This window comes from Neolamprologus brichardi, chromosome 23, assembly GCF_056152115.1.
Source record: "Neolamprologus brichardi isolate AB-2024 chromosome 23, ASM5615211v1, whole genome shotgun sequence".
Classification (NCBI taxonomy): domain Eukaryota; kingdom Metazoa; phylum Chordata; class Actinopteri; order Cichliformes; family Cichlidae; genus Neolamprologus; species Neolamprologus brichardi.
This window is the reverse complement of record NC_142125.1, coordinates 10,289,595-10,315,258: the sequence shown is the minus strand read 5'-3', so window position 1 is coordinate 10,315,258 and position 25,664 is coordinate 10,289,595. Positions and strand designations below refer to the sequence as shown.

Sequence of the window (25,664 nt, the reverse complement as noted above, 5' to 3'; positions counted from 1 at the left end):
GCGCTAAATTATATTTAAAGAGAGAAAAAAAAAATTATATGTGAAGGAAGCACTGCCCACAAAGTGAGCTGCCTTCTTGTTCTATTTTTACATTTGAACCAAAGGACAAAAGTAAAATAAAGTAACCTATTTTTAATTATCCTACAAATGAATCTTTATTTGAAGCAGATTAATAAAGACACAGGCAGCTGCAGCACCAATATCATGATTTTCTGAATTGAACACATTAGTGATCAGATCTGTCCACAGACTCAAACATCAGGCCCGAGGTTCACATCCAGAAACGATTTTTCAAACCAAACACTTTTTAATGGAAAATCCATTTCTGCTTTCTGATATTAATGTGTAAAAATTAAACACACACACACACACACCGGTGCAGCTGAGCTTCACACAGTGCCCGTGTCACACAGTGACCGACCGAGTGTGAATATTGAAATGACTTATCTGGTCACACACACACACAGGGATTATAGCGGTCTGGCATTTATTTCATGAACTTCCATCAACAAACACATTTGGACATCCGTCTTCGTGAGGACTTCTGACCCTGAGTCCTGGTTTGAACCCTCAGACCCTCCTCCTCTCAGACCTGCAGGCCCCACCAGTTTCCTCGCTCCTGGTCCTCACAAAGACAGAAGTGCAGGAGGGCACACACTCAGTTGGATGAAGCTTTGCATGAAGCTTCCACCTTATCTGCAAACTTTCCTCCTACTTCGTTCCAACCGACACAACTGTAATTTCATGGCCTCTGTTTCCCACACAGCACACTCTGTGTGTGTGTGTGTGTGTGTGTGTGTGTGTGTGTTTTACCAATCACAGTATTTTGTGATGACGGACATGTGTGTATATATAAATATATGTTGGACATGGTCCAAGATGAGATGACGAACATCCACAAGTACATCAGGAAGATAGCCACAACTGACCGTGTGCTTAGTCTATACCTGAGGCACCATGGAAGGCTAGGCCCCTGCACGGTATGCACCACTGGCAGATAGAGGAAGTGGCTGACATCCAAAAGTCCTACCAGTGGCTGGCAAAGCTGGACTGAAAGACAGCACAGAGGGACTAATCATGGCAGCACAGGACAAATGCCCCTGAGACAATCTAGCACATGACAGCAGGGTGCAAGATGCTAGCGAGCAGGGCATACATGGAACGCCACAACCAAGCAGCCAGCATAATATACAGAAACATTTTTGCTGAGCATGGCCTGGAAGTCCCAAGGTCAAAATGGGAGACGCCCCCTAGGGTGGTGTAGAATGACCAAGCTAAGATCCCGTGGGACTTCCAGATACAGACAAACTGGTAATGGCTAACCAACTGGACATGGTAGTGGTGGACAAGCAGAGGAAGACAGCCATAGTGATAGATGTAACAATACAAAATGACAGCAGGGGTCCCAAGGGTAATCGGAGCACTTAGTGCAGTGACTTCCAAACTAGGCGAGTGGTTCCAGCAGATTCCTGGAACAACATCTGAGACCTCCGTCTAGAAGAGCGCAGTCCCAGGAGCAGCTAAGATACTGAGCAGGACCCTCAAGTCACAGAGGAGGACCCAAGCTTGCAGGGGCTAGAGGGGAATTTTCTATGAACCAATCAGTAGCCTCCTCTGTTGACATGTGACCATCTGCAGTTCCCTTGATGCCCACTAGATGCTGCTGTGATCAAACCCAGACTGACCCAAGTTCTCACGGTGCTGCTGTGAGAAATTATTCCTTAAAACATTTATGATAAAGTTAAGATTTAAGATAAATAACACATTTGTGTAAAATCATGCTGCTGTAACTTCTTCAATGTGAATTATTACTTGAATCAAAACGTCCAGACATCAGAAGAGGTCAGACAGATGTGTTTAAAATGTAACGTATATGTTGATGCTGATTCTGACACAGCCACAATAGCTCTGAAGTGAAACCATCATTCTCCTGGCATGTGTGATGGGCCATATTTTGGCCTGGATGGAAGGTGTTGAAGACCGGGTTTCCTTGTCTGTGATGTCTTCAGGTGGAAATCCACGAGTCTTTAGCTTTTACAGCTTTTTAATCTCACCTTTCAGATGGCTGGACTTACATTCATGAAGGCATTGCTAGTAAAATCCACTCTGTGTAAATCTACAGTTTTATGAAGATGCTTTCTGCTCCATGGAAAGAATCCTGAGATCATCCACTCAAATCCTCTAGCATTCCTCTTTTTAAGACTGAACCAAACTGTGGGTGACCCTAAAGTTTCTGCTGCTCAGAGTCTTCTCCATCCTTTCTTCTTCTGTGATCCTGCTGCAGGTTCCACAGCTGCTTGGGTCTGCTTACAGCTTTTTAACATCTGATCTGCTGCTGAGGCCGACAGATGTTGGCAGGTCGGCTTTCTCCTGATGCAATCAGACATTCACCCTTCTTCGCTAGGGTGGATGTTGAGATGAAAGGAAGTATCCTGGGATCATCTCTCTCTGTCATCTCTCTCTCTCTCACACACACACAAGAGCTCCCCCTCGTTCTGCTTCCTCCTGGTCTGAACTGTGAATCTTGTGAAGCGTGCTTCAGGATGATAATTGAATTTTGATGAAAGCCACATGGAGGTTACCTCTACATGGAAATACAAGGAGTACCCCCCCCCCCCCCCCCCCCCCCCACACACACACACACACACACACACACACACACACACACACACACACACACACACACACACACACACACACACTCACTCGCTCTGTGTACAGAGTAATAATTAACCAGAGGAAACGCTCGCTGCTCAGCGCTAACAGGAACTCCTGTTTCTGTGTGTAAATTAGAAAATAAACTGGCCTTCATGTTTTACTTCAGTAGCTCAATTTGACTCGATTATCACATTTTCTGTTCATACACAGACAGCAACTGCAGAAACTAATATGCTCTACTCAGTCATTTGAATCCAGCTGTTACACATGAATGCATGGTCCAGCACCAGAAAGTTCAAACCCAGAAAGATAACATTAGAAAAACCACACAAATGTACAAATGTCACCAGATGCTGTAGCTGCACATGACGATGTTATGTCACAGGTTTCTAGAGTTGCAGATGATATTGGTGTCGTTACACAGGTTGCTGTTGTTGCAGATGTTAGTGTGATGTCCGGTATTGTTGCACGTGTTCTCAGAGCGTTGTGTTTTCTCTAACAGTTGCTGTAATTGCACACGTTTGTTTATTGCTTCAGTTACCATGTACAGTTGCGGGAGTCACTAGACTTTTAACCACATTTTTTTCACTGTCCAAACATTTCCAGACTGATGGTAGTGTGATATCATTTCCTGTCTTTGCTCTCGGCCGTATCGTTGTGTGGCGACACTGAAATGTGTCTTTGAGCGCTGAAAACTGGAAAACCCAGCCGTGGAAAAAGATCCAGCTCATTTTGAAGGTTTTTCCACTGTCTAGTTTTTAAGAAGTGTTAATGCATCATTACCTCTGTAAACTTCAACCACAAACAGGAAGTAAAAGTTTACATTAAACCTCAAATGTGACTAAAGTAGCCGAGGTTGGAAGAGAAGCTTTGAAATCTGCTGAAAATTCTGTGACTTCAGAAAAGTTTTCACACCATTATCTGAAAAGTAGGAAAATATGTTTTCCTTTTAGTTTTCCCAGCAGTGGGTGGCACAGTGGTTAGCACTGCTGCCTCACAGCAGGAGAAGCTCCTGAGTTTGCCTCCACCCCTGGCCGGCGTTTCTGTGTGGTTAGGTTAACTGGTGATTCTAACCCCCTGACTAGAAGATGGATTTAAACGTAGGTTTAAACTAAAGGCAGACTGCTGGTGACTGTCAAACAGGCCTGAAATACATCTACAGTAATAACAGAGATGCTGGTGTGTAGATTAACAAAAAGAAACTTTATTTACAAAGTCTTCATGACAAACAGAATAAGTTAGAGACAGGAATGGGTGGAGCAACATGTCAGCACACCAAAAAACAAAAGTGCAATTAAGTGTTTTTTTAAGGATGACTCGGAGCGACCATTGAATAGATTCAAACAGACTGTGACTGAAGATGAGGGATTTCTTCACAGCAGGTCTGAATTTATTGCACTGATGGAGATGCCTAAACAGAGAGGGAGAAAATATCCTTTAATATTTGGTCATTCATAGAAGCCCCTCGATCAGGGACAACACTGATCAGATAAAAACAAAGATTTGGGAACAGTTCATCTTCCAACCATCAACCTCGGAGGCTGACTAAATGAAGCATCAGAAACCCTAGACACTGCGGAACATCAGTCATTTACTAACGTTTAAGACCTAAAAACTTACAGGCGGCGTCCAGGTGAGCTCACAGAGAGTGATGTGGCTTCCTGAAAGTCTCGTTGGTGATGGACAGACGGGTCAGACGGGCGCCGTAATAATCCACAATGTAGTTCGATCCGTCCGCTGGACCCACGATCTGCAGGAGAAACCAGAGAGAGGGAGGGAAATTAGAGTTGTTGTTTCTGTGAGCTTCTAAAGCAGAGGTGGAGGTGATCATGCTCAAAGCGGCTGAAGGCTGACGCTTTAACAAAGATGCTCAGCAAGAGGACAAGATTAATATTTGTGCGTTTGTGAGGATGGTTTGAGCCTCCATCAGCCAGAATCAGGTTTGGAGTTTGACTCTGGGTCCTCTTCTGTTTTTACTCATTGTCATATTCAGTGAGGATAAACGTAAAAGGGAATTTCATTTCCACACTGGAAGAATGTCTGGAAAACCTGTCACATCAGAATCAGAAGATGTTATTTATTCCCAAGGGGCAATTAACAAACAACAGAGCAGCATAACGTTGAAGATAAGGACAATAAGAAAAGGCAATAAGGGTGAAATAATAAATACACAGAATATACAGTTTTAAAATTACAGTCTTAAAATTAAAGTGACTGAAAGGTGAATAAATAGCTGTAAGTGACTAAAAGTGAATAGTGTCGGTAGTATAAGAAGATTGTAGTTTATTCTTATGGGTGTGGGAAATGGTCTTATCGGCTGAAGTTAAAAAGCAGAGTGGCTTTGAGGACAAAGGTGGCTCTTCTCGTCTCAGTCCTGCAGGAAATGCAGTGGAGGCGTCGCCCAGAGGGGAGCCATTGAAATGCAGGGTGAAGAATGTGAGAGGGGTTGTTGATGATTTTGGATGCCTGTCTGAGAGCCTGTTGGCTGAAAACCTGTGCGGATCTGTAGTCATCAGTGTAAAGGATGAAGAGCAGGGGGAGAGCACACAGCCCTGGGGGGAGCCAGTGGAGGTGGAACAGAGACTGGAAAAGAGAGTTGTTGACCCGAGTCCTGCTGGTCAAACAGTCCAATATCCACAGGATTAGCTGATCATCCAGGTGAAATCGGGAGGAAAGTTTAGTGGCCAGGATATGAGGCTGCAGAGTGTTGAATGCTGATGATAAATCAGCAAACAGAAGTCTGGCGGAGGAGTCATGGAGCTCCAGATGTTTGTGGATGGAGTCCAAGATGAAGATTTTTGCATCATCGACACCTCTGCGTGCACGGTAAGCAAACTGGAGTGGGTCCATCAGGGGGTCAGTTGCTCTTACGATGTGCTGTTTTATGATCTTCTCCATGGTCTTCATCACCAGGGAGGTGAGGGCCACAGGACGAAGATCATTCAGAGACTTTGGGTTGTTTCTTTTTGGGATGGGGATGACTGTGGAGTGTTTCCACAGCTGGGGGACGGTGTGAGTCCGGAACACACTTCCTAGTTGCCCTGCACAGTGCCTCAGAACTCGACTGCTGATGTCAGGGCCGGGTGAGCTCCTCTCCCTGGTCCTCCTTAGGGCTCTCACCACGTCCTGAGGTGAGTGCAAAGCTTCCAGGTTTGAGTGGGGATCTGGTCTCCTCAAGCTGGGCCATGTTGTCCGGCTCAAACCTGGTGTAGAAAGCGTTGAGGTCGTCAGGGAGGGAAGGAGGGGTTGCTGCCCTCCACATGGATGGTTCTGGGGGTGGTGACCGCAGTATTCACAGAGGCCATGGTTTTGAGGGCCTGCCAGGCTGAGTGGAGGTCCCCTGTGGTGAATTTTTTTTCAACTGTGTTTTTAATACTTCAGTTTAGCAGTTTTTATGGCCCTCTTGACCTCCCTGTTGACCTCCTTTTTGTCCAGTGCAGAGCCGGTGAAGAAAATTTTTTATTAAGGATTTCCTTGAGTTCCTTGGTGATCCAGGGTTTGTTGTTGAGGTAGATGGAGACTGTTTTTGAGGGGATAATGTTGTCAACACAGAAGGAGTTGTATGATGTCCCCGTGTTGATTTATTTGTCAATGTCAGAGGGAGAAAGAAGGCTGTCCCAGTCAGTGGCTTCAAAACATCCTTGTAGGGTGAGGATACTTTCCTCTGTCCACTGCTTGATGTTTGTGGTGACCTTTTTAATCCTCTTGATGACTGGGGTGTAAGCAGGAGCCAGCAGGATGTTTTAGCAGCAGCTTGAAGCAGCTAGAGCGCTAAATGACGTTCATCATCACTGAATTCTACTAACAGCATATTTTATCATCCATCAAATGTAATGAGCCTTGAATATTAATCACAGTTGTGGTCTGAATGGGGGCGGATACCTCTCAAAGCCTAAAACTCACGAAGAGCCGTTCACTCTTCCTGTGTCATACTTGGGTGTGGGTGGGGTTAATAGCCACAGCCCGTTCAGCCCCCCCCCCCGATGGATTTCTAGTCTATATTATCTAAAACGGTTCAGCAGGACAGGGAGATCTGTCCCTTCACCTTCTGCTTCATACATCTGTCTCCGTGCTCTCAGAGTCCATTAGGACCTTCCAGAAGATTCATTCATTACAGGGGCCTCGCCTCGCCGCCGATGGATGGGCGTAAATAATACCCAGAAAGCTGCCGCCTGCTTATTCATAAGGCCCCCACCAACACCCCACACAGACACACACACAGTGAAATGGAACTGAGAAATGCTTCATCACAGGCGTCACTGTTAACAACAGACAAGAAGTGACAGCGGGCTCTAAATCGCTGCTCCGATCCATCTGATCTTTTGCTACAGTTTGGGTGAGTTTGATCTTCAGCCTGCTGACCTCTGACCCCAGGGAACAAACACATGAGACCAACCAGATTCAACGTAAAAGGGACATTTTCAGCCATGACGATGATGATGATGATGATGGTGATGAGCTAGCTGGTGCCGGTGCAGGATTTATGACTCACCTGCATGGCGATCAATATGAAGTCGATGAGTGTGCCAATCCCACAGAAACCAACAGTGCAGAACTTCAACAGTCCTGAGAGAGAGACAGTCTTCATTAAATAACAAATATAAAATATTCCCATGACTGAAACATGTTCATCTTGTTTTAAACATTTAGTCTGTTTTAAATGGACACTTGATGTTTTCTGATAATTCTTTTTAAAAATTATTTTGTGTTTTTTGGATCATGTTTAAATCTTTTCCTGTCCGTCTGGGTTTTATTTTGCGTTGTGTGAATGGATCTCATTCCTGTTTAAACAGGCGAAACATTCCAGGTCTGTAATCAGGAGGACGCAGCAACTCTCAGGTCACATGACTCTCTCAGGTCACATGCAGCAGCGACACAGCCCGCTGAAACTTTACAGTGCAAATGCAAATTCCTTGCAGACAGTGTAACCAAAAGGCATTTCCAGTGGAAATTGGCCGACATATCCTCAGCATAACCATGTATAATATCCACAAAACGTAAAAAGAGGTTATACACACACAATACGGTAATATTATGTTGAAGCACAGTACGTATCACTCCGTGAGGCACCTGCCTACGATAGCCATAATGCTCCGACAATCCATCAAGCGGTGCGGCTTCGTAGCTTAGCAAAGTCGTACTGAAACATTTGACAGATTTTCGAGCGCCGTGTACCACATAAAACCGTTTCGAGGTCAGTAAACACAACCAGAATTCATACATAAGGCACACAGGATTATAAGGGGCACTGTCGATTTTCAGAAAAATCAAAGGATTGATTTCAAGTGTGCCGTATTTTCCAAAAAACACGGTAATAACGACGGCCCGTTAGCATGCTCTACCAAAAGTAGTGCTTTGTCGTGTATCTGACGGACGAAAGCTAAACCAGTGGTGTGGAACGTTCCACACCACTGAAGTTGCAGCATTTTTACAAACCAATTCTGGTTCATCCGTTTCATTCAACGATCCGCTTTCTCCCTTCTCATTCTCCGTCGCCGCCAAGCTTTTTCCGCCATGTGCGTATAAAAACAAAGGCACTACACATGCACGTTTTACCCATATTCTATATTTCATTTTCTTATCGTTGCCCAACATTATACCGGTATTACCTTGAACGGTATGATATGGCCCAGCCCTAGTACATAGTATTCACTTTAATAAATACCTGCAGACATGAGAAAGCTGTAAATCTAAAACATGACTCTAAGGTTTTTCCTTTTATTCAATTCTTTAAATTAAACCTGAAAGGCTGAACCTGAGGAATCACTGTCCAAATACTGACGCCTGACAGTACACCTGCTCAGCGACAGGTGTCACCTGACTGCACCCCCACCCACCACACACACCTCCATCCACACCTGCTTTACTAAAACTAGATGAAGTGAGAGAGCTGGCCACCCAAACTACAGGCATCAAAATAAAAGCTGCAGGTGTCTGTGCGTGTGTGTGAGAGAGAGTACCCAGAGCAGGATATCCCAGGTAGAAGCGATCTGCTCCGAGCCAGCCCAGAAACAGAGACAATGCCACGGCCACTTTGTAGGAATAACCACTCCTGACAGGAAACACAGAGAGCATCAAACCACCTGAAGCTCACACACACACACACCAAAATCTATAGAGGAGTGTGTGTATGTGCGCGTGTGTTTGTGCTTGCACTGTGAATACTCACACATTTCTGCAGGGGATGGATTTGTTGAAGCCGACCTCATCCCCGCTAAACCTGAACACCGTCCCGTTGGAGAGCCGACAGCTGATGTTTGGAGCTGGGAGGCATTCCACTGCGTTCACACACACACACGCACACTTGTTTAGATGCAGTTATGATCGTATTCGCGCCACTGAGCAGCTCCGCATGATTCACGATTCATAATAATCCTTCTTTACCTGATCCCAGCTTCAGTGCAACCCCTCAGTTCATCCTGTCTGAAAAACTCTTATCTTTATACCCCCCCCCCCCCAAAATAAAGTACAGTTTCTCTTGATTGGATGACCTGTGGAAGCCTGCAGAAGAGCAGCTCTGCAACATCTTCAGTTTTAGAGTCTGCCTGTTTTTTAAGCCACTGCCCACAAACAGAAAAAAATCTAATCTGAAGTGAGACTCACCCCACGCCGTCATGTCCCTGCAGTTCTCTGGCTCCTGAGTGGATTCATCAATCTTTGGATCGTTGCATTTATACGTGAGCAGAGTGAAGGAAGGCAAACACACTTCAGTCGGAAAACATCTGCAGCCTGTTTCTACATGACACGGTGTAGACCGTGGTTTAGGGGCGGGGAAAAGAAGTCGATACAGCATCGTGTCAAGATACTGTATGGATACAAGGACCCCAAATATCGATACTTCATTAAATAAATGAAAATACTCTGGAATCCCACAAACAATGTCATGCACACCATCCTGAGATAACATTAGCTTCCTCACATGTACAATTAAATCGGCAGCCTCTTGCCGACTGTACAGCTGTTTTCTCTGCTTTATAAATGCAGACTGATTGCCATCATGTTCCCATCAGTTGTCACGGAGCACAGATCGACTCTGGGCTGTACCCTGGTTATAATCCTCTAGCACAGGAAGGCTGCTGAGCGCAGATGTGATAATTAAATGTGAATTTCTGTCTATCTGGACAGATGCATGATTTTCAATTTGTCACAAATCATACTTGTACTAAACTTTGGTGAATTATCAGAGACAGACTGCATTCATTTGCAGACTAACTTCATCTTATGGCAACATTTACGGCAGGTTTTAGTGACAGCCTTGGCTTGGTTGACAATAATTGAACTTTATCTTACTGGGTAAAACAGACACTGATGAAGGACACAAAGGTTAAAAATCACAATAATATCGTATCATTAGGTATGACTGATGAAAACAGCAGAGTGCTGCACTGAGTAAACATTCTGTGTTTATGAAACAAACTTATTCTCCTGATTCGGGTGTCTGAGCTCCCCTGACAAAAGTAAACTGTTCGGTCTTCAGATTGAAGTTAAATATCCGTTCGTAACTGCAAAGACAACGGGAAGCTTGTCCTCCTTTGAAACTTTAATCTGACCACACTGATCTAAAAATATCGATCAGACTGAAAAACCCCTTCCCAAACATGCAAACACACAGTGCTATTCTATGAGAGGAGAAACCCGCATTAAGCCACGGAACCCCAAAAAACATCCAAATGTAACGTTTTGATCTGAATGTCACAGAGAAGCTAGGCTAACGTTAGCCGTCCCGTGACCCCGGTAATGAGGCGTTAAAGCGCGGTAAACACGGACGGAAGGATATTGTCCGAGTCTCAGGTTCTGGCAGTTCTCCGCCTCCTCGCTCAGGACCAGCTGCAGGTGCGAATAAACGCAGTAAAATAAGAGGCTGAGCGCCCCGGAGCGCACATACAGCAGCCGCCTCCGGGAGGACGCCATGATTCCCTGAATCACGTGACAGGGCGGTACCTTCAGGGACTTGCAGCATGCTGGGAACTCAGAGGATGTAGGACCAGGAAGGCTCGGCAAACCATTTATATTTATTATTTTGGTTTTATTTGTATCGTTTTCAAATCATTTTTAACCATAAGACATATATATAACCCTTGTTCTTGTTATAAAATCAGCTCTTTAAATAAGCTTAAAATGCTGACAGGTAAAACAGTTTCAACCTGCTTCATGTGTGTTATTTTCTCGTTTTAGTACGGATATTTTATCTCAGATGTAGAAATAATTTCTCTTCCTTGTTGTGCTAAAATAATGAATGTGCTTTTAAACAGAATACGGAATTAAAAACAGTTAAACTGATGATAAGAAAACAAAATGATCCTTACATTATGCTTTTGCATCCTTAGACATCAGATTTCCTACAGCCATGAATGCGGCATTAAAGTGACGCTGGTGGCAGACTGGATCCAGTTTATGTGAGTTTCTCACCAGTTTGAAACTCTGAGAATCTACGTGTTTTTCTGGGGAAAGTGTCGCTTCGTGTGCGGACTGTTTCTCTGTTAGAGTGCGGACCGGAAGCGCAGTTTCTGCCGCAGTTAGTGGCTAAGGCTAGCGGAGCGGAGTTCTCGGTGAGGAGAAAGAAGAGGAGGAGAAGCTCCTTTAACTCTTTACTTTATTCCCCTGATCTGAACTCAGACTTTGTACCTGTGTGTGTGTGTTTGTTTGTGTGTGTGTGTGTGAGAGAGGCGGTTAAAGTACGGCTTTCACCTGTTGTAAACTTTGACGCACCTGCTCGCGCGCTCTGTGACGTTATAAGGTGAACCAAGGGCCAAACATGCAGGTTAAAATATGTACAGGTGAAAATACCGTCTGTCCGCCCCCTCCCCCTCCGACTCCGCTGCTCAGTTTCACTTCCTGATTTCTCAGGTGAGCTGACAGGTGAGTGCCTCAGACCCCCTCTGCGTCATGCTGTTTGGTTTCGGTGTTGGGGGGGGGTGGACCGTGTGTGTGTGTGTGTGTGTGTGTGTGTGTGTGTGTGTGTGTGTGTGTGTGTGTGTGAGTGAGAGAGAGAGAGAGCTAGACAATAGCTCGGTTCGGCTCTGACTGAGAAAATATTCCGTGCTGATATCGAGGCTCACCTGCCACACCTGGACACTCCGAGGACGGCCGTGTTAGCCACAGGTGGGAAGTACCTGAGTACTTTCAGTTCCACAGTGAAAGAAGGTGTGAAGTAACTCATTAGGTACAAGTTTTTAGAAAGTAGAATGGTGATAAGTACGGTGGCTCGGAGGGCACAGTGCACGGCAGGGCGAGAACGCGCAGGTAAGGGCAGAAACGTGACTTTGTGAAATGGAAACAAGTGAACACCGTTAGGTCAGGGCTACCGTTACCATGGTGACTCAAAGGGACTGTTTTAAGGTTGCGGTCACGTGACTGCGGGCACCTGCTGGGGTGTCGGTGGTAGGTTCAGGGTGTGGTGCTGTGTCACACGATTCTCCGGTGCTCGTGACGGTTTTGGTGGTGATGGTACGTTCTCGGTTTCCGGTTCCGGCTGCCTGTCATAGTTTTAATCTTGTTTTTTCCTGTTTGGTGTCAAATTTCAGTGTTTACAGGCCTGTTTCATAAATCTGCTCTGTGTAGTATTTTCTTCACTCAGGGCTGGTTTTTGTGGTACTTCAGTTTATAGTATTTGCTGTTTGTGGTATTTGCCTTTTGTGTTTGGAGTTCGTAGTTTGTTATCTTTACTATCTTTACTGTATCGTTTTCAGGGATTTTCAGCATAACTTTGGTTTTTGTCTTTTTGAAGTTGATGGGGTTAGTTACGGTTGGTTAGGGTTAGGCTCATTAATACCAGTTGGTTATCTCTCTGTGTTTGCCCTGGACAATCTGGCCAGCTTTACCCGCATGTTGCCCTATGGCAGCTGGGATAGGCTCCACCCCCTGTGACCCTGATTTGGATAAGCAGAAAGAAATGAGCAAGGTGTTTGCTGGTGTTTCTGATATTATGTTTTTGGTGTTCTGTGTTGGGTCATATTTTGGCCGATTTTGGTGGGAGAAAAGGTGAGTGTGACTCACCTGAGACAGACAGTGCACAGGTGCTGACCTGCATGTTTTCCTGTGACTTCATGCAGTGTTGTTGATGACAGAGAAAGAGCGGTCAGTATGAGTCGTACTGTGAGGTATCAGAGCACAAGTATCTCCACACCTGCTCGTATTTTAGTAGGTGTTTATCAGTCTTGGTCCAGAGCTGAAGGAAATAAAGTTGTTCTCGGTTCTTCCTGGTTTAGGTTAGGTCCTCCAGAACAGAGGACGGCGAGAGCACAGCAGAGATGTTTGAAAATGTCCCGACAGGTAAGTCCTGACTATAACTCAAGAGAAACACTCCAATGATTTGCGTTTATCCGAGACCACGCTTCACAAGCTGTTTCTGTCCTCAGTGTCTACAACGGAGCGTCAGCAGGTGCTGGCAGCTCTGGAGCGTCTGCAGGCCAAACTGGTGCAGCGGGAGGAGTGGACCCACAGCGATACCCTGGGAAACCTGCGGGAGACGCTGCAGAGCCCGCTCTTTAACCACATCCTGACCCTTCAACACTCAATCAAGCAGCTCCGCAGCGAGGTGAGCCTCACTGAGCATGCTCCATCATGCAAAATAGAGTGGATAGGATCACTCTGATCCTGGCACAGATGTTTAAGGCTTACCGGTACTTCACCTAGACTGCAGGAGCCATAGCTCAGGTGAAGGAGTTCACACAAAACAAAAGAGCCTTAAATGATGACGTTTTATATTAACAGCTAGTTTATGGAATATTTCATTCACATAAATTTTATTGTTTTTATCCACAACCACAACCTCACCTCCTTTCTCGTGATATGGAAGCTGTGCACTGTATGAAAGAGGTTAGCTAGCAACAGGGAGCTAGCTGCAGCGACACACTTTTTGTCTTCATGCCTTTACTCCACTGAGCCTGACACGGGGCTGCAAACACGAACATACAGGTTTTTCATTTGTACAGTTTTTTTTATGACTAACTATCATCTACTGTTATTGCCATTTTATTTTTTAAATCATAGCCTATTTTTTAAATGTATGTTTTGACTGGTTTCACAGTCTGAAAAGCGGACTGTAAGACAGACCCAAAATACACACAATGTTTGTGCTCACAGTTCAGCTTTTATTGCCAAGTTTCACATGTACAGCTACACAGTCTCTGCTCAGAGTTTGTCTCGGCACGCATGCACTGGCCTCTCACTATAAAAAGAAGAGACTGTGACTAGTCCAGTCGCCACCACCTGTGGCCTCCCCAGGCACCACCCACTTGAGCTCGCTGCGCCACCCCTCCCCTGTAGCTGAGCCATGGACCACACCGCCGCCACATGGTCATTCTCATGTCCAGCAGGGGGCGACTTCTCGGGTTGTACAAAAAAGTCTGTTAGACTATTAGAACTGTTTCCTGTGGCTGTAGCTCAGGAGGTAGAGCAGGTCATCTGCTGGTTGGAAGGTTGGTGGTTCGATTCCTGGCTCCCCTAGTCTGCATGCCTAATATCCTTGGGCAAGATACTAACACCACTTGCTCTCTGATGCATTCATCGGAGTATGAATGTATGTTAGTTAGCAAGCACTTACAAAGCATAGACAACAGTGCTTGTGTGAATGTGTGTGTGTATGGGTGAATGCGGCGTGTTGTTTAGAGTGCTTTGAGTACTCCAGGAGAGTAGAAAAGCACTATATAAGAATCAGTCCATGATGAATTTCAGGGCTGACTGAATCAAACATGAGGTCATTTTGGAGATTTTGGTGCTGTCAGAGTCACAGCAGGAGCAGGAAGTAGACAAGGGCGGGGCTATACTGTGATTGAAAAGTCACCACTTAATGAGTGAGCAGACTCCCCGAATTTTTCAGTCAGGTATGTCAGGCAGATGATGCACTGCGAGATAAATCAGTCCTGAGAGCTGCTATAGAGCTGGAGATGAGCAGAAGATGTCCAGAAACACATGAACGTTCCTGATTAAACCAGAAAAGAACCTGAGTTCAAGTAAAACTTCAGAAATGGAACAAAAAGCCTTCAGTTAGGTTTACTTCAGTGGGTGTTTCTCATCACATGTTCTCCATCTATCTGTGTGAGTGTTTCCCATCAGATCTGACAAGTGTAGCCCCGCCCAGGTGTTGACAGCCTATGGGTATCAGTCCTGTGCTGCCTCCCGCCCACCGCTGTGACCCGGGCCGTCGAATCCTCTCTGCATCGCCATCTGTATTCAGCTCGCGCCTGCGCTGACGTGAGCTTTACAATAAACAATCTGCAGGCCAAATTAAGATAATGGCAATAACCTGCGGCGGGCTTCATATTCTAAGTGCTGCGAAGGTCAGAGCGAGTCTATGAATGCACCGATGGAAGCCGGTGGAGGGTATATGAAGCAGGGACTTCTCCCTTTATTTCTGGCCCTCCCTCCCCAGCGTGCTGCAGATCTATCAGGCTTTAATATCTGGTGTCTCGGTTTGAGTAACGGCCTTGTCGAGGTGGTATTGATGAAATGGCTCGGGATCCTGCTCCGTCAGCCCGGTCTAAATAAGCCGCAGACTGATAAGTTTCCACAATGTGAGTGTAAAGGTCATTAATACATTACCTGTTCAGAGAGAGCGCCTGCAGAGGAATCTATTGATTTTAGTTTTTTCCTCTCTCCTCCCCACTTACCCCCGGCCTCGCCGCGTCTTTTTCTTTCTTTTTTTTTTTCTGCGTCCTTGCACATAAGGGCGCCTCCCATCTCTCTCCCACTCTGCCTCTTCATCACAGTGAAGTTTGTGGCCAAAGTTCAAAAGTATGTGGACGGTTTCTTTATGCCCGCGCACACAGTCAGTCAGCGGAGCCTGGTTCACACTCATGTGTTTGAGTCTAAACGCTGGACATCTGTGTCCAGCACGATCCCTGATGTCACTTCTGTTCACACCTGAGACAAACAGGAAAGCAGCAGGTGTTTAGTTCAGACTTGACATGCGTCAGTCTGACATTAGCTGATTGGCTTGTTTGCAGAACGGATGTATTAATTCGGCCACAGATTGAAGCTGTTCAGGGTTTTCCTGCACTTGTGCAGGCTCACTGCATTAACAGAAGCTTGTTTAGGTTTGATGAATACAAGTTTTTATTTATTTATTTCTAATCTCTGCTTTAAAAAAAAGTATTTATCAGAGGCCAAAAGAAAAAACCTGTTTTTTATTGTCAGTAGAATTGACTGGCTTCTCAGACTATTGATCGAAACAAAAACCAGTAGTTAGTTATTTGTGACAGCATCCAGTCCTCACGTACAGTGAGATCAGCGTCCCGTTGCTGATGAAGACAAGTAAAGCCGTTAGCAGTGACAATCAGGGCACCCACTCTGGGATGTCTCCAAGTCATCAAACGCGCTTATGTCATCTTATGGATCTAAAAATGGGGAAAAAATGCACCAAAGTTGCGTCTTAAATTCTGCACCTCTTGAAGGGTTTAGGGTGACAGGTTTAGGTTGGGGCTTCAAAAGGATGTTTGTGTATTTCTTGGGATGCTCCGCGCGTGTACCAAACCTCATATATGTACATTTCAGCAAGTCTGACTCTACAAATATGTGAAGATGTTCTCGCCTCAGACGTGACGATGGTGACCTGTCTTGTAGCTCTGAAGAAATTTGATTTTATTTTCTGTGGTTTGAGCTTTGGAAATGTGGCGGCCCTGTTAGAGATTACATTTTTACTCTGATAGTGAAAGTAATCAGGTGATATAATCTAGAATGATCACTGTGCAGTAACCTCTGCCTTCAGTCTCTGTGGACTCGCAGGACGTGCGACGTCTTTGACAGGACAGAAAACTCTCTCACTTCTCTATCAGCACTCAGATATGATTGGAATCTGATGGATCTGATGTATTGATTAACTTCTCCTCTCCCTGTAGCTCAGCGCCATGCCTCCCAACACCAGCAGCGATTTCAGTTTCTCCAAAAAAGGTCAACTGATCATGAGCGTCGATCCAGTCGGTGGCCCAGCCCCACCCCCGCTGTCTGCGACCTCCTCCATCCTCACCAATGGCTCGTTTCCGCCCAAACGTCAGACTCCGCCCACACCTGACCTCCAGAAGTGGATTCTTGATGCTGCCAAGGTGGGTGGAGCCAAGACGCTCACACATAATCTCACAAATGAACTCAACATGATATCAAACCGCTCAACTGATTGTGTGTCTGTGTCTCTGGTTGTGTGTGCATGCATGCGGGTAATTGTGTGTGTGTGTGTGTGCACGCGCACACTTGCGTGCAGGGACGTCCCACTGACGTGGTCAGATTGACTCGTCCTCTGACTGGCGGTCTGGGCTTCAGTGTGGTCGGTCTGAATCCAACAGGAAGCAGTAGCCGCGGCGTCTTCATCAAACACGTCCAGCCCGGAGGAATCGCTCACAGGTTCAGTGACGCGTGTTTAGTTTGTTCCTATCAGTGAGCAGCAGGTCACCACACCATGCTCCACCCATTAATGCAGCAATAAAGCGTCATGTTAAACGTTTATTTTGAAAATATTGGAGCAGAACTGCTATGTGCCATTCCACTTCCTGTTATTCCCATCATACAGCAGGGGGAGCTTTCATCTGGTTTTGTGTGATCGGAGTCGGCCTGTGTACAACAAACATGATGAAAATTAATAGAAAAAATGTTTGAAACATTAAATTTACATGTGTGTGATGTGTGGCTGAATCAGCTGGTGTTACCTGACACAGCGTCTGGCTGTCCAACATGAGCCTGCCAGCATCGCTCAGATGATGTCATGTGACCATCATGTGTGGCTGACATGTTTTGGTAGTTAGAAGTGATTGGGTGCAGACTTTAAAGGCAAAGGCAATGAAGTTTGCCTTTAAAGTAAGTATGCACCGCTCCAACGGATGTGGTGCTGTGTCTGCAGGGATGGGCGTCTGCAGGAACGGGACCAGATCCTAGTGATAAACGGCAGTCCTCTGGAGCCGGGCATCAGCCAGCAGCAGGCGCTCTCCCTCCTGCAGCAGCCTGGAGAGACGGTGGAGCTGGTGGTGGCCAGAGGCCGCCCACCTGACGCATCGTTGCCGCCCACAACACCAATCAACACAGTAAGGAAACTGTGGCATTTATTCAAAGATTTAAAAGAGACTGGACTTCTGACGTTTTGTGTCTGGGGCTCTGACGATGTTACAGAGGTGGTTTTCATGTTTTGGCTGATTGTGAGCAGCACAGACCGAATCACAAATGCAGACATTGTTGTTTCCCGTACTCTGATTTATTTGTGGACACGCAGATCTAATGCTCTGTAGAAATGACTTCAGTCAAATTATTGTAAACTATAGCTGACTCCTGACGACAACTCAAGGATTTTCCCATGATGTTTAAATGCTTCAGAAAATAGGGATGCACCAATTGGACGGATTGGCGTCTACATTTCCATTCCCTCACAGGGAGCAGGATGGGCTCGCACATCAAAGGAGTTTCTCATTTAAACACAAACTACGCTCAGGAGGGAAAACTCGTCTGTCTCGCTTCTGCACTCGTCCAGGGTCAGACTTGTTTGGAAGCTTTTAATAATTAACAGGAGAAAATAACACGAGAGTGAATGATGACAGGAACCTGCGACTTTCAAAGCTTGGATGTATTTTTTATCATATCAGGTGTGCGCAGAGTTTAAATGGAGCCTGATGTTGTCATCAGTGTAAAGAGGAGTTCCTGTTGTTTGTGTAACTCCAGAACAGATGCTGAGCTGTTGTATGGAAGCTGGAAAAGTCACCAGCAAACTGTGTGACCTCATGGTCTGCAGAAATATAAACACCTGTTCATGTGCGAGTTTGCAGACTCGCCGTTTCTCGCATCCTGACGTCTGAAAGCTGCTCCATGAAGCTCTCTGGGTAAACAATCCAGAGCAGCAATACAGACAGAATGCTGAGACTACAAACCTGGAAGGGATGGCATTTCTGATCCAGGTGTGCGCTTTAAATAAGATCCAGTAAAACGAGCACAGATGGAACTGCACACAACAGTAAAACTTTACTGTCAGCTGTTTGAAGCAAACTCCAAAACAAGTCGTGAAATCAACAGTTTACTCCAAAACGATGTCAGCAGCTTTAAAAAACCCGAACTCAGAGGATGTTCCAACATCAGGGCGACACAAAACCAGACGTCAGCGTTTGTTTGATTTTATCACTCCATATGAAACACACATACACAGACACAAAGAGACACACACAAACAGGCGCGCACAAACAGCGAGCTGTCACTCATAACTGGAGGTCACTTTGGGACCACGCCTGTGGATCGGAGTGACACTTCCTGTCTGTGGTGAGCTGACTTTGACTCGGTGGATTTTCTGACCTTAAAGCTGAAAGGAAATCGAGTTAGTGCTCCACCTGCAGCTTCGCTCCTGACAATATGTGTTTAAGTCTGAGAGGAGGCGCGATCGATGAATGTCGACATGACGGGAGGTGAATATTGGGAGGGAGGGGCCAGAGAAAAATGAGATGATGACGCAGCTATGAATGCCTGCCTTTTTACTCTCTGGACCATGATAAAAGGTCAGAGATCACGTGATGGAGCAGCTCACACGTTTATCTGGAGCTTCAGGTGCCCTCGACTTGCTGCATCTTCTCCTGAAGACTGGGGGGGCAGGGGTTAGGGTTCAAACTGCCGGCTTCCTATAGCGGAGGCGTTGCTGTTCAGACTTTATATTTATTTTCTAGGATGTTCAGCTAATTGGCCTCAGATCAGCACCTGCAGGTACCTGGGTGATCTGGGGTCATCACATGACCCTTTCAGGTTGTTCTCAGTCTGCCATCTGTTAGGGTCCACTAGAGCACCTCTGGCTGCAGTATCCTCGCCTGTCAGGATTTCTCTGTGTGATCTGCTCCAGCACAGCAGACGTTAGCTCAGGCTCAAAGCTACGCACTGATCTGCTCCTGGAGCCAGAAGAGCTCACAAAGTTCCCTGGAATAGGTTCAGCTGCAGGAATGGAGAGAGTCATCCGTTTTTCCAGAATCAGAACTCCTCATCTGTCCATCCGTGCTGGACCGGACAGAGGAGCGGCTTCGGTAATGATCAGTGAGTGTGTTTAGGAATTATTGTGCTGCCGGAGGAGCAGCTGTGAATTAGAAACATGAAGTGAGAGCTGGCTCAGATTCATTCATTTGGGAACAAACCAGGATAACTAGCACCTGAGAGCAGTTGTGTTGCTTTCCACGAGATCACCCAGGTCTGGTCTTAAGGTGTGAGTCTCACCTGCCAGTAAAACCCGGTGTGTGGATGTGACGGAGGGTCATGGTGATTGTTGTATTTTGCCGACAGCCAACGCCTCACTGCTCCACAGATCAGTTTTTCTCTCTTTTGATGGTGAAGCCCAGAGAGTTCCCAGAGAAGTTTAGCGACTTCCTGTGAGTAACTTCTGCTGAAGTTGGGCTCGGCCAGTCTTAAAGGCCCTTCCAGGTTTCTTTAACTGCACAATCTGTTATTTTTTTATCCCTGTGCTTTCTGCTTTTTAACAGTTTTAGCACAGCCATAAATTAACACTGAATTCCTGAGTGCGTTCGCCGTCACGGCGTCCTAATCGATGGTGGGATAATACTCACTAAATAGACAGAAGCAGTAAAAGCTGCGTGACTGGCTGATTTATGGCGTTCATTATGGCAGGCTTTATAGTGCAGAATTTCCTGGCGGTGGCGGACGGATTCCAGCAGAAATGAGTTTTGACGCCAGTGCAGCACATCGCCTGTGATGGCAGGTCAGAGACACCTGAAGCTGCCCAGCAGAGCTCACTAACTGATGGTTAGCTGGGCCAGGAGAACGGCCTTAAAGCCCAGTGCAGCACTGTGTTTTTATGCCCACAGCTCCATTAAACGTGACCTCAATAGAAGCAGCACATGAATAAAACAAAAGCGGGCATCCGAGGCCCTCAGCATGGCTCGGATCCAGCAAAGCGTGAGGAGGAGGGTACCAAACAAGGGGGACAGTGTAATTCTGCGTGATAATGACCCGACAATAGAGCGGAGCAGAGTGATTACAGCTCGGGCTAACCTGTGCTCCGCGCCTCGCATTAACAGTCCGGCCCCGCTCGGTCCGACACCTCGTTTTTCTTCCTGAAATCTTCTCGGCTTATTTAAATGTCAGAGTTCGCACACGTTTTAACGTCCTCCTGTACTCAGCTCAGTAACCGTGTGAGAGCAGAGTGAGGAGGAGGCTTTTAATAGTTTTTATTTATCACTTAACTTCAGCCAGAGTGCAGCAGAGATGAGAGAGACGCTTAAATCAGATCAGTGTTTGCTGTGAGCACAGAGGCCCTGAAACCGTCAGGCTCTCAGGTAAAAGTGAAGGTGTTTCTGCTCCTCTCAGAGTGTGCAGCAGGTCCTCTGCATCAGGATTAAACTAACTCCACCACACCCTGCTCCGTGCCCAGGAGGAGGTGGCATCAGGGGTCCAGAAAGGTTGGAGATGTTTGACTGTCAGTGGGAACCTGAGAAGCTCAGTCTGATGCCGGCTGTCACGTCTCATCAGATGGGGTTGAAACACCGAGGTACCTCGAAGCATCAGGATGTCTCATTATAACTAAAAGGTGCAGAAACAGGTCTAAGGGTGGAGGAATGCTGTGAGGAACATCGGAGAGCTTCATTAAAACCACATAGTCTCCTGAACACAGAGCGTCCAACACATCGAGCTTTATCTCCAGCGTCCTGGGACCAGCTGAGGAGGAGGAGGTCGGTTTCATTATACTGAGGAAGGCCTCGTCTATCAGATGGAAACTGTAATAAGAGTGCAGCCACTTCATAAATGCTGCCTGTGCGTGTTAGCAGCAGCCTCTGCAGCCTCTCATTGATCAGCGGCTGCTATCAGGCAGGAGGAAGTGCTCTCAGCTGGTAATTACCTGCTTCACTCTAATGACCTTTCACCTTGGGACAGATAACCAGGCGGCGGCTTGGCTGCAGACTGAGAAACATGAAGATCAACTCACGGAGCTGCTTTTAAAAGATGCAGCTGCAGCTTTGAGAGGGCTGATCGGGTCGAATCGCTCTGTCTGCACTGCAGCTTCAGAAGAATGACATCTGTTAACTCAGGGCTGCAGTTTTATTTTCAGCTGTCACTGAAATTCCTGAAAAACTACCAGCTGATGGATGACGAGCAAAAGATGAACCGTAGACGTTTGGTGTGGACGAGCTGGAGGAGCACAGCACTTGTGGTATAACTTTGATCAACAAGCTGCAATGAGAACAAGGTTTTCTTTTTACTGTAACATTAAACTTAAACAGAAACATGGATCTCCTCTCTTTAGGCAGAACACATGAATGTTAACATCAGCATGTGATGTGGGTCCTCTGTGCCCGACGGGATCCACCCACATTGCCGCAGAGTCAGTCTGTCACTGATAAACGGCTGCTGTGCACGTCAACACATTTGAAACCAGTGGAAAAGTCTTGTGATAGCAAAGTAAAACCTGCAGTTCAAAGAGGGCAGAAGAAAAATGTGCACAGTCTAAAATAATGATCTTTATTCATAAATGTAGTTTGAGTAGAAAGTAAACACAGTAAAAACATTCTCTTTTTCCACTGATTATTAATTTGATCTGGTCTTTTTGATTTGTTTGTAAAAGAAGCTTTGATACACTAGAGCTCCCAGTTAAATCAAGTTTAAAGCAGGACTCGTGTATATTGATGCTTTAGCTTTGTCTGCTGACTGGTTCTGGTTCCGAGGATCTCGCTGAAATTTCTGTGGTCCGCTCAGTAACCCCGTGTCTGTGCTGCAGGATCAGTGGGACCACGTGGAGGAGATCGAGCTGGTCAATGATGGATCTGGTCTTGGTTTCGGCATCGTGGGCGGGAAGACGTCCGGAGTGGTGGTCAGGACACTGATACGAAACGGTGTGGCCGACAGGGTGAGTTTAGACTTTAAAATATAAGAAATACGTCTGTGTGAAGAGAATCACTGAGATTGTTAAAGCTCAGAGCTGGTCTTCAGCCCCATGTTCTGGGGGTCTGTGTGTAATCACACTGCGTGCTCTTATGAGCGTTAAACCCCAACGGCGAGAAATGTCAGAGCGCTGAAGCTTATGTTTACGGCCAGTTTTACCCCAGAGTGGACTGAATACTGGGGTGTGTTGATCTCATCTGTGTGCTCTCCACCAATCAGGATGGGCGCCTCCGCACAGGTGACCACATCCTTCGAATCGGGGCAACACCTACCAGCGGCCTCAACAGCGACCAGGTAGTCCACGTACTGCAGGCGTGCGGGAGCCGCGTGAACATGCTCATCGCCAGAGACCCCCAAGGTCAACAAGCAGCAGCACATCCTCCCCCACCACCTCCTGTCTCTGCCCCCGTTTCCTCTTTACCACCCCAAACCCCCGAGCTGCCTCCCCAGAACCCACCCCAGCGGCGTTTCAGCAAGGCGGTGAGTTCATACCGATCAGAACTTACAAGCACATGGTGACTCTGAGCCAAAACATGTAAGCTGACTCTGTGTGTGTGTGTGTGTGTGTGTGTGTGTTTGGTTTCAGCCCAATCTGGAAGGATACGAGATCCATGAGGTTACTCTCTCCAAGATGGAAGGACAGAGCCTCGGCATCTCCATCGTCGGCCACAACCCTCTGACCAGCCAAGGTGAGAGAGAAACCACTGTGCTGTCCCAGAAGGACGTCACACATCACACGGAGCTCTGACACATGAGGCTCTCTGACCGTCAGCCAGTTCAAGTCTAGACCAACTGAAACTTTCAAAACTTTTATTTTGAAATCTTCTTTCAGTTGTTTGTGTGTGAATATTTGTGGTGGATTTGAATCCAGGACTTTCCTGCTGTGAGGTAATAGCACTAACTCTCTCTCTCTCTCTCTCTCTCTCTCTCTCTCTCTCTCTCTCTCTCTCTCTCTCTCTCTCTCTCTCTCTCTCTCTCTCTCTCTCTCTCTCTCTCTGTTTGTCTCTCACTCCATTCAGATGCAGTCGGTGTGTTTGTTAAACACGTGGTTCCCGGCAGCGCAGCGGATCAGAGTGGGAACATCCAAGTCCAAGACCGACTGATCGCTGTAAGAAAGCTACTGTTTTATTATAAGTGAACCCGGTTTGTGTTTTGTGCTGTGGGGGTGCTTCAGGAGGATGGGTTTCTGACCACAGTGAGCGCTTGGTTTGCTTTGCCAGCAGTCAGTTATTCATGTTGGGCAGGTGTTGGATTTTGAACCATTTCTGTTCTTGATCCTTAAAGACAGAGTTTGTGGGAGGTATCGGGTTTGGCGGTCTCAGCTTGTGGTCTCGGTTTGTGACTCCCAACTTGCTGTGAGTCGGGGAGTTTAAGTATTTGGATTGCACGCTTAGTTTTAAGAAGAGTTTGAAAAAGATGAGTGCTCAACAAGACCCAACAAGAATGAGGGGAGGTGGGGGAGGAGAATGACAGATTGGTGGTGTCAGCAGTGATGGTGATGTTGTGGAGATGAATGCTGGGCGTATAGGTGAAGCTGTTGATTTACTGGATGGTCTACATTCGTGCACTCATCCACAGCTGTGAGCGCTGCATCCACACGGAAAGAATGAAGCTGAGGATACGAGCAGCAGGAATGAGCTCCTTCTTGTTTGGGCTTCAGGGAGGCAGGTGTGCATGGATGGATTCTTGCACGGATGAAGCGTGAGCCAAAATAAAACATGACCTTGAGTAAATGTTTGCCAGATAAGTTTCCTGCCATGCCGCATATGGTGGCTGGTTATTGATTAGTTATGTGATGCTATAAAAGGTTGTAATTGTTGAAGTTGCACAGCTCCTCTGAGGAAAGTGGTTCTGGAGGCTTCTGCAGAAAAACTGAGGCACATTCAGGCTAATAAAAATCAAAAATCTTTCATTGTTTGAGCCGTCTGCCACTTGCCTGGTTCCCCATCATTTCAGCTGAATCTTGAATGTGGTCTGGATCGGCTTCGGTTTGATTGGTTGCACTCATGTTATCTTGTTGTTTCTCCTCCTCTGTCTGTCTGTCACAGCTGGACGGCGTCAGTCTGCACGGTCTGACCAACCAGGAGGTTCAGGAGGTGATGAAGCAGACGGGTCAGACTGTCATTCTCACTCTGGTCAGGAAGAAAGCCAGAGCTCTGGAGAGATCGTTGGATAAAGGTAGATAAATGTTTTAATCCAGTTTTGTCTGCCAGTCTGTGTTTCCTGAGTACTGTCCTGTGCGATTAAATGATGGTGTCAGTACTTTGACCGCACTCTGGTTCAGTCTGTGTGCGTCACAGTGGTTGTCTGATTCTGTGGGAGGGTGTAGGTCAGAGGACCCACAGAGTCCTTAAATGAGCACCTTGATTGTGCACAGAGCCGGCGACAGCGTCCCGTTAGACACCGGCCTGCAGATCACGCTGACTCGGCACACAATGAGGAGGCGGAAAATGAAGCCCGAGTACACTTCTGTGAGAACGATAAACTGACTTTTGACGTCACCCGGATGTGTGCGGGGCTGGACACAGCTCTGACTGCATGGTGCTGAAACAGTAATGTGCTCCAGCAGGAGAAGTTAACTCTGTGCTAAACTTATCGCAGCTTTTCTTCCTCCCTCCTATGCCTCTATCCTCTCACCCAGATTAAGATGACAAATTTGTTTACAACTCGGTGTAATTTCCCCAAACTCTGCTGCAGGAGGCTGCGATTTGTCCTTCACGCCGTCCACAGAGATTAATTTGCCCGCTTCTGGGTCATTTTTTTGTCTTGCGGTCGGCCGGCGGCCCGCACTGGTCAGCCTCCAGGTCGGAGAGAAGCAGGTGATTTTTAAAAGAGAAAAGGAGTGCGAGGCTCTTATCTCCTCCAGACGTCTTTTCATTTCATTACCAAGGAAGCACAGAGGAGGAAATCGGCTCAGGTTTTAACTTGTTATAATCTGGTTGTTTCTATGGCTCTCTTATCTGTGCTGAGTTATGAAGAGAGTCCGACGGGAAAGTGAGCTTAAATAAATACTCATCAGTCAGGAGGTCAAAGGTCAGAGCGAGCTGAGGGCTCCTGGGTGATCTGCTCTGTGTTTAGATAGATGGACTTACAGGACCACTGTCAGCATCCCACAGAGACTCGATGAATAAATTACAGACAACAAAACTCTGAAAGACTTTCAGATAAAT

The 25,664-nt window shown here is 46.5% G+C and overlaps 2 protein-coding genes across 10 annotated transcripts in view; one reads left to right on the top strand and one right to left on the bottom strand.

Moving 5' to 3' along the window:
* Positions 1-3,842: 3,842 nt before the first annotated feature.
* tm2d1 (TM2 domain containing 1) lies at positions 3,843-10,590 on the bottom strand. The gene is made up of 7 exons (XM_006790296.3): positions 10,436-10,590; positions 9,262-9,335; positions 8,828-8,936; positions 8,619-8,710; positions 7,151-7,224; positions 4,279-4,408; positions 3,843-4,069 (listed from the first exon to the last, which is right to left on the bottom strand). The coding sequence occupies exons 1-6, from the start codon at positions 10,567-10,569 to the stop codon at positions 4,298-4,300; spliced, it is 594 nt and encodes a 197-aa protein (XP_006790359.2). The 5' UTR covers positions 10,570-10,590; the 3' UTR covers positions 3,843-4,069; positions 4,279-4,297.
* A 432-nt stretch (positions 10,591-11,022) lies between these two features.
* The window catches only part of patj (PATJ crumbs cell polarity complex component), a 79,180-nt gene continuing 64,538 nt past the window's right edge, over positions 11,023-25,664 (top strand). For 2 of the 9 annotated variants that reach the window (XM_035907621.2, XM_006790293.3), the window contains exons 1-11: positions 12,029-12,105; positions 12,867-12,930; positions 13,017-13,195; positions 16,497-16,700; positions 16,856-16,995; positions 17,489-17,669; positions 22,331-22,459; positions 22,714-22,974; positions 23,081-23,183; positions 23,514-23,602; positions 24,543-24,672. In XM_035907621.2, the coding sequence (XP_035763514.1) occupies positions 12,103-12,105; positions 12,867-12,930; positions 13,017-13,195; positions 16,497-16,700; positions 16,856-16,995; positions 17,489-17,669; positions 22,331-22,459; positions 22,714-22,974; positions 23,081-23,183; positions 23,514-23,602; positions 24,543-24,672 (1,483 nt within the window). In that variant the 5' untranslated portion in view covers positions 12,029-12,102. The other 7 variants (XM_035907623.2, XM_035907622.2, XM_035907626.2 and 4 more) reach the window with 7 other exon arrangements.

Excerpts from the sequence above, each read along its gene's own strand:
- tm2d1 (XM_006790296.3), bottom strand. The coding sequence starts at position 10,569 with ATGGCGTCCTCCCGGAGGCGGCTGCTGTATGTGCGCTCCGGGGCGCTC. Across the intron at positions 9,336-10,435 it reads CAGAACCTGAGACTCGGACA|GTATAAATGCAACGATCCAA; the intron begins ATATCCTTCCGT and ends CACTCTGCTCAC. Across the intron at positions 8,937-9,261 it reads CAGGGACATGACGGCGTGGG|TGGAATGCCTCCCAGCTCCA; the intron begins GTGAGTCTCACT and ends GTGTGAACGCAG.